The sequence below is a fragment of the Melanotaenia boesemani genome, chromosome 9 (genome assembly GCF_017639745.1).
Source record: "Melanotaenia boesemani isolate fMelBoe1 chromosome 9, fMelBoe1.pri, whole genome shotgun sequence".
In the NCBI taxonomy this organism is placed as follows: Eukaryota; Metazoa; Chordata; class Actinopteri; order Atheriniformes; family Melanotaeniidae; genus Melanotaenia; species Melanotaenia boesemani.
Genome location: NC_055690.1, coordinates 31,107,599 through 31,120,380, shown reverse-complemented (window position 1 = coordinate 31,120,380; position 12,782 = coordinate 31,107,599). Strand labels below are relative to the sequence as shown.

Below are 12,782 nucleotides of genomic sequence, written 5' to 3'. Positions count from 1 at the left end.
GCCTTGTTTTTTCAACACGCTTCTTGCGACCCTGTTGACTATTTTGAATGAAACGCTTGATTGTTCGATGATCACGCCTCAAAAGCTTGGCAATTTTAAGAGTGCTGCATCCCTCTGCAAGACATCTCACTAGTTTTGACTTTTCAGAGTCCGTCAAATCTCTCTTCTGACCCATTTTGCCAAAGGAATGGAAGTTGCCTAATAATTATGCACACCTGATATAGGGTGTTGATGTCATTAGACCACACCCCTTCTCATTACAGAGATGCACATCACCTGATATGCTTAGTTGGTAGTAGGCTTTCAAGCCTGTACCGGTTGGAGTAGGACAACATGCATAAAGAGGATGATGTGGTCAAAATACTCATTTGCCTAATAATTCTGCACACAGTGTAGAGGAAGCATTCATATAAATGGCATCATCATAGTCAAGCATTGACATCAAAGTAGGAGCCCCCAGTTTCTTTTTAGCCTCAAAAGAAAGGCAGAAACCGTAAAGTAAAAACCCAATTTTAGCCTAAGTGGAGTCGGTTTTTGGGCTATATGTAAAGTGTGTGCAGCGGACAGCGTTCAAACACACATGTTCTGAGCAGCCATATGAAATATACACCTGTCTGCTTATCTTTTGTTCTTCAGAGTCACCTGCTGAGAGAATTTTAAAGCTACAAGAAGCATTTGAAATTAATCAGCTCCACCTTAATTCTTTTGAGTAAGTTCTTTAAAAGAAGAGAGAATTAAGATGCTTCCACCACACCAACCATCTCCATATTAATATCTGTCGAAACTCTGATAAAACTGATTATCAGGATAAAAAATCTAAAATGCAACCTAAAAACACATTTTTCTTTTTATCAGTGTTTGTGCAACAGTGACAAAAATCCTACAGCTGTACTACCCAAATTAAACAACTGTTGATAAAAACATATCATATATAAACTGTTTTTCTTTTTTAATATTAGATGACATTTTATAAAATCTAAAGCTAAAAAAGATGTCTCATTTATGCCCCCCTTTTCCTGGTCAGTGCCCCTGCTTTGGCCACTTATTAAAACTTTTCTAGATACTCCCCTGCTTCTCTGAAATATAAATCCTTTCTACCACCTGTCAGCTACTTTGAAGGTCCTGACAAAAACAACACTTTGGAGTAAATATGTGCTGGTGTGAACTGTCAACCGCTGGTTTCCTCCTTATCTGCTAAACGATGCAACAAGAGAGACGGTACTTGCGACCTGATTGGCTGATCAAGGACAGCCAATCACGGAACAACAGGACAGGGGGGGTGAGAGGAGGAGGCAGAGCGCTGCACAGTTTTCCTTAAAACACTCCATCAGTGTTCTTTTTATACTCAAATCCATCCATAGCCAGCCAGCTCATCTTGTTTCATCTCCATGTCCCACCGTCATAACAGAGAAATGACAGATGTAAAGGGCCTGTCATGCCATTCATGCGTTACATAAATCAAAAATGTTAACGCAATTAAATAAGTTAGCGCCGTATATTTGACAGCCTTCATTTTTTTATTTCAAAATGGTGTTGTGGGGGAAATATGTGGCGCCACGCCACAGATTGGTCTGTGTGTGGGGAAACCCTGAAACCCTAAAGCCCATGTTGTTTCTTATTGTCCAAAGAGTCAATCATCAGTGGACTCCTGTTGGCTTTATTTTTCTGTCTTCATGATGTGTTTCAGGATTATTTTAATATTTAACTTGAGTGGATATTTGTTTAGTGCATCACCTCTTATGTCTTCATTTACTCATTACACTGCTCAGCCAGAACATTAAAACCACATATCTGATATTTATTACAACTTCCTCATGCCTCCATTAGTTTTCACCCCCCAGTCAGGCAGGCGTGGTGTGATGCTACGATGTTGACTGTCAATCCTTTGATCTCTGTGGGTTGTAGGTGTATTCACTCTGCGGATCTAAGAAGCAAACTCTGGTTCACTTGACAAGTTCATTCATTAACAAGTGAACCCTGGTGCGGACCATCCAGTGAACTAAATAGAGAGGCAGTCACACAGAGCGCATCGTAGCACAGCATGGTGGATAGCTCGCTGTCGTGCTGCTCATGCTGGAAGGGTTCTGGTGAAAACAGTATTAGGTTTGAAGACTGAAGTAGAAGCAGAAACTGAAAATTTTGTCAGGGGCAATAAAGGAGCTGGATTTTATTCTTTTTCCTGTCTTTTTTTTGTTGTTGATCTTGGTCAATGGTTGTTTAAAAGAATATATCCCACAGCAAGCAGCTGTAACTGCATGATGTTGTTCAGGTGCTTTAGGCCACTTCAGTAAAGTAAAGCATTGTAGAAGCAAATCAAACCAAAGGAAGGTGGGACATTTCTCAGTGTGTGCAGCCCACAGCGGATCTACTGGGGGACTGTATAGGAGAGCTGTTGACATATGAGGACATTGTCAAAGTTAGAATAAAAATAGATTTGTGTTGGTGTTAGTGATGAGCAGTACATATGAATCATAACACATTGATCCACTGATGGAGCAACCAGCCTGTTACTCAGCATAAACAGATGCAGCAACAGCTGATGGGCCTGATCATCATGTTAAAATAGATAAAATCTATCAAAGTATCTGTAGGGTGACCTGGAGACGGCTGTGCATAAGAGATATCTGTCACATTCTGACAGATTTGTAGTGAGTTTGGAAAAAAAAGTGGAACTCCTACCCAAGTAGACTGGGTACTCCTTATTACTAATTAGTATTAGTTTAAGGATGTCCACACTCATGCAACCAGCTTATTGCACTTTTTTTTTTTTAAATATCCCATTATTAATTCTCCTCACACCTTCAGCCTACACCAGCCTTTTGTAAACAGTAGCTACTGTGTTATGGCTCCATCTAGTGGTGGCGGTGTGTCGATGCAGCTCACAAACCGATGGCCTGTAGCAAACCTGCTGACCCCTTCACGCAGGCATTTCAACAATGTGTTGTCTTTGTTAAACTGAAAAACTGTTGCCTGAATGCAGACCTGTAAAAACGCAACCCCATCATATGGCAGACATCATATCCTGATCTCTGCACTTCACTCTATGAACTATGGACAGTGTATGTGAGCAATGCCTGTGCATACACTGCATCTGAGTTTGCAGAGTTTCTGTGAAGCTGACTGAAATGCAGCAGTGAGTTTACTGTCAGTGGGAGTAGAGCTGATTTAAACTGAGTCAACCCATTACATGATGCTACTTGGAGAGTTCCTGAATCCAGGGTTTCACACTAAGACCGAAGACACGAAGGCAGCATACAGCAGTTCTGACATGTTGGAGTCCTTTAAATAGGGATTTTTCTCCAAAGTGGATCCAGTTCTGGTTCAGGGCCAGTGTTAGAGCTGGTTCCCGATTCTAGCTAAGAACTGGTTTGTCTTTCCACAGCCAGAGAACTATGTCACCATGTCTCCTCTAAAATATCTGACCATTCAGTGTATTTTCAGTTTCTGTAAAGGACCATAGAGCAGGGAGACTTATCTTCACAGAAACAACAATTTAGTTTGTTTTTCCTGCAAACTGATGTCTTAAAATTTACCAGTCAGCCGGTCAGCTGATAACAACAGCTGATGTTTGTGAACTTTTGCTGCAATAAATAAATGGGATCGCAATGAAATGGCTTGAATTGATTTTCTTTTTTTTGTAGAGTGCCTTGAGATGATAATGATGACTTATGTGTACCGTTCACAATTTCAAACCAACAAAAAACACATTTCAACTGTGGATCAGAGTCTATCAGAAGTCTCATCGGGTTTTTATCAGTGTCATTCCACTCTTGAGATCGAGTGGGGTGGGGGATTCGGGATTTTGGACATGGAGGTCTAAGCGATCAGCAGGGGTAGTGGTCTCCATAATCCTGCCCCCAGCACCTGACATAAGTGGTTCTTTGCTCTAATCCAGCAGAGTTGGTTCCAGCTCAGTGCTGCAATCTGAGCTTTGGAGGTTGAAACAAAAAGAACTGGTTCTTGGTTGGGCTCTGGCTCCTAACCAACACTGGAACTGGTTTTTCTAGTGATGCCCAGAATCGGTATCTGATTTTACATGTCCGAAAAGCAGATCAACACAACCCGACAAGACAAGACATAAATATATGAATAAAAAACTGTATTTATTAATGAGACTCATGATTACATGTCTGTCCAGAGCAGCTTCAGCTCAGGTGGGTTCCCAGCATGAGCCACTCAGTTGGATCATGATGTTCTAATGGTTTCCTTCAGGAATCGCAGCTTTAATGCGGAAGTCTTTGTTTTGTTGGCAAACAGGATGATGGAGTTGAGTTTTTATGAATCTCTTATAGGAGATGTTTGTTTATTTGTTGACTTTTGTTTCCCACATACATGTAGTTAATGTTCCAGTTTCTGAAAAGTAATTTAATCTTCACATTACCTGCCCATCTGGGAGGTTTGCATACTTTTAGCACTCATAAACACTTATTTTTGAAACATTACCAAGCTGCTGCTGCTGATGAATCAGAAATGATCTCCTGGGTGTTTGTGGGGAGAATTCCTGTCACACTGGTCACCGTGGGATTGGGATGACATCTGATGGCACATGATCATAAAGACAAGATGCTTGATCCCTATCTTTGGAGGTTTTTTTTTATTATTTATTTTTTAAGGGCTAATTAAGTTGTGGCATCATAACTGTTGCCGTCTGGTGCACACAGCGGTGGTGAGGTTGTGGTGTGTATTTTTAAGACTGATTTGCCACGGTGGGCTCTGATATCTCCACCATTACAGATCAGATGACTTGTCTGCTGTGCAGAGGTTGTGGAGTGTTCAGGCAAATCACGCTCACATCCAGCAGTTTAGCCTTCCTGCTGGCGGCACAGTCCTTGGGGGTAGAGGAAGGTGTGGGGGAGGGAGGAATGAGGAAGGTCACAGGGAGGAGCAAAGCATGGACACGATGCAAGAGGGTGGGCTGAACTCTGAAAGCAGTCATTCTGAGGGCACCTGTAGAGAGGACGGGAACGAGTCAGAGAGGGGGCTGAAGAGAAACCCCCTCTCCTCCTTCCTCTGTGGAGCATTTAGCAGAACTTCTTCATGGGGAACCGTGGGTCTCAAGAGCAGCAGGGCGCTGAGGGTAGGTGCCGTCTCTGTTTAGAGAGGTGAGCGCTTCTCTGCTTTCAGCTCTCTTATTTCCAGTGTTGGGACAAGGTCCAAGAAAAGTGTGGCTCTCTGGTTTTAGGAATGCTCCCCTTCTCCCTGTCTGTGCCTTCCCTCCCTTTTTCTGCTGCACACACTCGTCCCTGACCCTGTGTAGGTTTTTGACTATATTTAGGCTGCGCTGCTGCTCGTCAACAATGCAGACTCAGTAATGTGAGTTAGACTGAAATGCGTGCAGAGAGAGGCAGAGCAGGAGCTCACTGCCGATAGGCTGAAAGAGGCCTCTTCAGGGTCAGGATTTTTTCTTATTCCTCTGTTCTGGCCTGGTTCTGAACTGTCGCTGAGGCCAGTATCAAGGCCAGGTAATGTCACCGAATGGTTGCATGGGTTGTTGACATTATTGACTGAGGAGTTGGCCCCCCAGAAAGGAAAAATTTTAGTCTTGCAGACACCTCTACGTCACATCGACAAAATCCTTCTTGATAAATTTATAGAGTTGTTGTAAAATCTGTGTCTGAATGAAGGCAGACTGGTGCGTCACGGTCAGCCGGCGGGCCCTGTCCCTGTCCAGGTGTCCTGTCTGCCTGCTTAACTGCTGCGTTCACAGCAAACGCTGCAGACGCTCATGATTGCACATGACAAGATCAGGAAGAATGAGACTGGATGCACGGAGCAGTTAGTTGCTCATCAGACAAACACCAGTTTGTTAAAAAATTTTTATTCATTTTCTTATTTAAAAGCTAAAATGTCAAACATCTGTGTTTTTAATCTCTGTCATTGGTCAGGTCAAACAAAAAGCCTGCAGAAGTTACGTGAAGTTTGAGAAGTAGCTTTCTTTTCTTTAAACATTTAAAACTGAAGGATTAACCCGTTTACTGGGCCAGTGGTAACCGGTAATAACTGTTACCGTCTTTGACAAATGGTTGGATCCACTGAAGGATGCAGATTATATTTGATCATAGTTCAAAGAAGAAGTTGTTTAGTTGTGGATTAATGATGTTTATTCTGCTGCTGGAAGTTTGTGCTGTGAACTCGAAACAATAAATACAAGTGTTTAATGTTCATATTATTCAGTAAAAGTCAGTATTAAAAATATTTTGTAAAAAAAAAAACAAAAGCTTGTTGCTGTAACATTTTTCCATTGTTGGACTCTGGAGATGTTGTTTACATGAATGCCAGTGCAGCCTCATTACATGCACTGGATACTGTGTACCATGCTACAGTATAAATCACAAACACATCTCAGTGCGCTGCATTCTAAGGTTGGCTGGCTGACCATGTCTGCTCACAGGCTTCTTCACTGGAACACATTCATCTATAAAGCTTTGTACCTTTGCTTTTACCTTATGTTCATACACAGTTCATGATCTCGGGTTTATTTCTCTGCCTCAGTGTCCAGAACTCGTGTTTGGGAAGAAGGCATTCATGTCCTCTGCTCCCTTCACTTGAAACTGAATTAAACAACAATCCAGCTTCAGGCCGTTGTTAAGCCTCCCAGAGTTTAAAACTCCCATCACAGAGATGGTGATAGGGGATATGGTGCAGGTGCTCTGAGCTGGCGAATGCTTTTTGTTATTGTTTTCTTAATGCGTGTTTTGATATTGTTAGGTGTTGTATAATGTGTTGTCCTGTGTAGCCCCCTTTCGTTTGTGTTATAGCTGCCTCATTGGCCAGGCCGTGCTTGTAAAATAGATCATTTGATCTCAAGCATCTGCCTGGTAAAACCAAGGTTAAATAAAATAAATATTATTAAGATGAACTCATCTGAATATCTTTACAGGATTTAAACTCTCAGCGTCTGTGTTTTTATGTCGGCTTTAATTTTCTTTTCTGTGTTTTAAAGACTTACGGAGCATCAGTGACAACTCTGTGCAGATCCTGCTGCTTGTTCCAAGTGACAGATGTTTAATCCTATTCTCATCTCTGTCTCACCCACAGGGGCCTACTACTCCGCACAGCCTCAGTTCACCCCCTCTGTGCAGCCGGCACCGGTTATTTTGAACCCGGCCCCCCAACAACAGCAACCACCACCTCAGCCTTCCCAACACATCCCCACCAAACGGGAGCGCAAACAGGTACAGTCCTCTTCCTGCAGAACATCTGCACCAGCTCCGGTTTGTTCTGTTACTGGATTCCTAGAATGTCTTAGGAGAAAGAACAATTAGTAAGCACAATTTTTATAGTAGCCGAACTCATGGAAATAACTGAGTAGAAAGGAAAGTTCCTCTAAGATGGAAACTGTCCCTGCCAGCCTTGTTTGCATACGATCTGTTTATCGGTCAGTCATGAGAAATTTCCACATCTAAATCTGTGTGAGAAGTCTGTCCATCTCATCACTCTGCTGACTGGTGATGAACCCGCCTGTTTACGATCATAGTTTTCTGTAATTTGCTGCTAACATGACTGGATCAAATGAGCTGCATAGTGTCATCAGACGGTGGCAGTGTAGGCTGAATAATTACGGCTGGAATTAACTGAAGGTCAGAAACTGGAAAAATCTTCAAGAAGGAAAACAAAATCATCTTTGGCATTTACTAGAACAACCCCAGACTTCATCAGGATTTTTAAAGGATTGATTATAGTGTTTAATGATGACGTGTATGAACTTAATAACAGCCTCCAGTCAGCCTCACTCAGTCCAGTAAAATGCTTCTTTCATCTGATCTTGTCAGAAGAGGCAAAAATACATCAAGTTAGTTTTATTCCCACAAATTGAAGAGTTCTTCACAGACTCTGAACCAAAGGAACAAGAAAAGCTGGATGAGAATTAAAAGCACTTTGACGTCTGTGTGACTTCACCTGAACTGATGGAGCTCAAATTTCCTGCAGAAGTTTAGCAGAAGCAATGAGGTTGTCCAAAGATTAAGTAATTCAGTGCTGTGTGACTCTAGGAAAAATAGAAAAAGCTGCTTCGGTTTCTGGATGTGTCCTTGCATGTAAGTTGTGTCGCCAGCAAATGAGAGCAGCCTCCATCCATCAGGCCCTCCTGAAGGAGAAAAATCAGTTCTTGTCGACTGAGCTACTGATATGAGAAACTGTTGTATATTAAAAAAAGGACAAAAAAGGTTGTTTATGGCTTGTTTATGGGCAGTTGCCCAATAAAGGCCTCTAGAGCACCAAAAATATTTCAAATAAAATAAATAAACAAGTATATTTTCTCATTGGAACTGTTGAAATTTCATTCAGCCACCACATGATTAGACAGTCTGGAAAACACAAGGTCACATAATAAAACATAAATAAATAGACATAATAAAAATACGGGGCTGAACTGTGGAGAATCACAGCATCTGATGAGCAGGGCCCTCTTCAGTAACGAGGCTAGTTTATATGTTGGACTGGACCATGAACATTAGACAGATAACCGGACTCCGATAGAGGCTGCTGTCTGAAACTGATGCTTCCAGTTTCAGAGGCTCTGTGTGAGAGTGGATGCTCTGTAAATGCTGAGTTCTCAGCCCAGAGCTCCGCATCCCCCTTTTCACACACATAAATGACTTCATCCATCTATTGAAGCAGTGGTATTCCCCCATCAGACACTGGTTAGTCTTTCATGAATGTTCCTCAACCTGTAGTGGCTTCAGTCCCATCTTATAAACAGAGGATATCACCTTCTTATATTCCTTCCTCTGGTCGAGCACCTCCAAGGAGAAGTCTTCATAAGCTCTGAATAAATGACCCCGGTAAAGCGCTTTGCATTAACATGTTAAGTTTGACAGGATGAGTTTTTTCACATTAGTAACAGTTTTGTTAGTACCGGAGCACTTTTATGACTACTGAATACAAGTACATGGTATTGTACTAATAACCAACACTGGTATCGGTGCATTACTAGTCTAAATAGACCAATATCACCTGGTCATTTTGTTACGGAACATAAACCCAGTTCTACTTTAATGACGTCCAACAGTGTACTTAAGGGTAAACTGACTTAATTTACTGATAAAATCTGAAATATAGCACAATGATGTCGTGAATTGGTCGTTTAGTGACTGTTTGTTTTGACAGTTCAAGCAGAAATTAGATGTTTTGCAGAAGTGATTGGCAAATTTCAAACAACAGCTCTAGAGCCTTGAATACCAGAGGGAGTGTTGAGCTCCTCCTTTTTCACCTCGTAACCTCCACCTTCTTCATATCAGTCTGTTTTTCAGGTGTGCAGTGAGCAACGTGACTCCTTAATAACACATTTTTAACATGTGTCAGGAAGTACAGTAAATAAAAAAATACCTGACTGTTAGTTTTCTTCTCGTAGACCAATGGTTGGCTCTGATCTGGCCTTTAGGTGAATCTCTCTGTGTCCAGGTTGTTAAAAGGCGGCATCACAGACCCCTAACCCAGAATCTTGGCAATGGTTCCCCATCGTATGTCAGAACTCTGTTTTTATAATAATAATCTATTTTTTACTTTGGGTTTCTTGGTTGGAAAACCCGGCTCTGCATTTGACCCACCTCTTAATGTACTAGAGAGCAGTCGGCTGCCATGTTTCGGCACCTGGAGTCCTCCAGACCCAAGCCCACCTTTGTAACCACAATGCTACCATTTCCCTAGAGCAGGTGTTCTCAATCCCGGTCCACAAAACCTAGTGTCCTGTATATTTTAGAGGTAACCCTACTTTAACGCACTTGAATTATAGGAATTGCTTGTTAACAGGCTTGCATAGAACCTAATGAGGAAGTTCATTAATCCGAATCAGGTGTGTTGGAGTAGGAACACGTCTAAGACATGCAGGGCAGGGGGACGGACATGACGAACCGCTGCTCTTATTTACCCAAAGTTAATGTGTTTATTTCAGTAATGTGGAGATTCATTCAAAACAAGTGGGAAATTAGAATTTCCAACTAGGAAAATCCTTAGACAACCTGGTCAGGATCTCAAACAGCAGACAAAAAACTGGTACAGATGTATTAGTTCCTGTCTGACATAAATGAAATTTTCAACTTCCCACCTAGGATGTGCAGTGAATGCACCGTGAGGATGCTGAAACCCTTCCAAACTAAGCCAGCCATCACTGGTCTGCTTCCATGGAAAGTACGCTTTGTTTGGAGCAGTGTGAGTGGTCATTCACGCTATGATGCAGACCAGCGAAGCAAACTCTGCTCCACTTAAAAACAAGGGTTCTTGGTTCATTTGCAGACAAACTGTGGTGCAGTGTGAAAGCAAACCAAAGAGGGGAAGTGATGTAGAACATGTTGAAGATCAACATGGTGGATATCTGGCTGCCTCATACTGGACAGATTAGCTTTGAACTTCAAAGTAAAACCAGAAACCAAACAGCATTAATTTATTGTTGCTCCATAGTTTGATTTTACTTGTGTGCAGCACTTTGTTTAGCTGTGGTTGTTTTTAAAGTGCTTTAAAAATAAAGTTGGTATGGTATGGTTTACTTGCAGTAAACAACCCATTTTTGGTGCTGGCCAACGAATGAGCCGGATTTTCTTTATCTTTCGTTTTTTCTTCTTGGTCGTTTCGGAGAATACTGCCCCGTAGTGAGTAGTTCATGTAACTGGGTGACGTTGTCCAGACAGTTTGATCCACATAAGTGAGCAATGAAAGCAAACTAGTCCCCCGGACTATCTAATGGTGTCAATAACTGTGTCCCAATGCAGGCTCTATGCACTTTGGAGTGCATAGACTACTTGGGCTATGGAGTTGTTCGTGAATTAAGACAGCCTACCTATGGGGGTATCTCCCTATCTTTAATCAAGAGTATAATTATTCGGTTTGAGAGCAAGATTTCTTGTATTCATGCTCAAACATCATCTGCTCCCCCACTAAAAATTACATTCTTGCTCTCAAATATATCGTTCTTCCTTTCAAAACTCTGCTCCTCTTCTCAAGTTTAGTGTTGCAGGTTAAACTGTTCTGCAGCTTGGTCTCTTTTTCCTCACAATGAGACACTTTCTCTGCTCTCAATACTTGTTCTCTTGGGTATTTTTTCCTCTCTCTTAAGGTTGCTGAATGAGCTGTCTGTCATCCTCCAGCCAATAGAATACCAGATAAATGCTGACCGAGCAAATCGTCACCACCTTCTTCAGGGTGCGCGTTTTATTACAGTTTTTGGCTCATTTTTTCAGAAATCTGATGTCGTAACATCAGCAGTGAAGTTTTATACCCCTCATTCATTATATTGTTTTTTTTAACATTTGGATCCTCCACCATTGGGGTCAAACATGTAATCCACTCTGCATCTTGATTTGTAATTCACAGTTTGTCATATAGATAAAAATCTGTGGCTGTTATCTGGTAACAGAGGGTCATTGTTCTGATGATTGCTGGTTGTAGTTCAGCTGAAAGGCTTTGTGCTAACGTAGATTGTGCAGGTTTTCACAGTCTTGCTCTTTGAGATTAAGCTGCACAAATTTCACATTGTTGCATATATGTTGGATATAGAGTTATACTTTTTTTTTTTTTACAGATTAAAGGCGAGGGGGGCCCCGTATGTAGCTGCTACATTTTTTCCCACTTTGTGGCTGTTAAACAGTAAATTTCTTCTTCTTTTGATTCACTGTGTGGAACAGAAAATCCAGGAGGGAGGGGGTGAAGGACATGTCAGCACATAGTTCAGCTCCACGTGGCCACTGGTCTCCTCCCCCCTCTCAGCCGGAAGGGCTAACCAGAGAGCCTTCCTCCCCCTCCTCTTCCTTTGCTCCAAGAAGGCTAAAAGAATCTGACTTTAGCTTGAGCTGGATGACAGAAGGAGAGGGAGACCAAGGAAAAGGGGGGAGTTTCTTCTGGAAGTTGCAGCTCATTTGATAATGCTAACTCTCTCTCTCTTTTTTTTTCTTTCTGGAAACCCTCCCATTTTCCCAACCAAGCCCCTCCTCCCTCCGACCCCTTTTAACTGTCTGTTAGTCACTGCGGGCGGGGGTGCACATTCCAATACCACAGCTTTACAAGGCCAGTCGCTTTCTGCCTTTTTCCTTCCCTGTTCTGTTCAGCGTGTGAGACAGTCATCAGGCCGCTAGCTTAGCTCCCTGACCAGCTCTGCCGGCCTTATTCTGGGTGGGAATTATGTGAGCAAAACCGAGCTGAAACCACTTTCTAAATCCATCCACCATCCTGCTTTGTGGGGTGGGAAGTCCAGCACCAAAGCTAGCTGGAGCGGCTAGTCCAGCCCCAGGATGAAAGAGGCCCACCAGGGTTTGTAGTGCTGTTGGAGAAGAGTTACAAACAAACCAAAGGAGGTAAAGGTCAGTCGTGTTGAGCAAACATTGTTGCACTTATTCTCAAAAGTAGGTTACAGAGCAAAAAAGAAGTGTTGTAGCACTTTTCCAGTTTAATCCTTGTTCAGTGACTGTGCGTCAGCAGCTTTCTGACTCGGAACGTTTTCATGACAGAGTATTGTGGCTTTAGAAAATGTGCTTGGAACAGATTTTCACTCATTCAGCCTGATGTTGTGTGTGTGTGTGTGTGTGTGTGTGTGTGTACACACAGAGAAAGCTGCAGTTGTCACACCTAATGGTGCTTTTCCTTTTGTAAGAGTTAGCCAGTTTCACAACTGCTTTTGCCAGCAGAGGAATGTGACTGTTTGGCTTCAGGTCGGTTCGTGCTGTCAGCTTGTCTAACTCTCATCATGTTCACTTGTTCGGAAGAATTTTCATGTGCTTCTATGTCCAGACTGATTTAATGTTGATTTTTAATGAAGGAGGACTAGAAAGTGAACACAGAAAGGAAGATATTTC

The 12,782-nt window shown here is 42.2% G+C and overlaps 1 protein-coding gene across 1 annotated transcript in view; it reads left to right on the top strand.

Moving 5' to 3' along the window:
• Window positions 1–12,782, top strand: part of LOC121645511 (eukaryotic translation initiation factor 4 gamma 1-like) — a 51,386-nt gene that overhangs the window by 21,103 nt on the left and 17,501 nt on the right. The window contains exon 9 of the mRNA XM_041994004.1: window positions 7,039–7,175. Coding sequence (XP_041849938.1) covers window positions 7,039–7,175 — 137 coding nt within the window. The remainder of the gene's footprint in view (window positions 1–7,038; window positions 7,176–12,782) is intronic.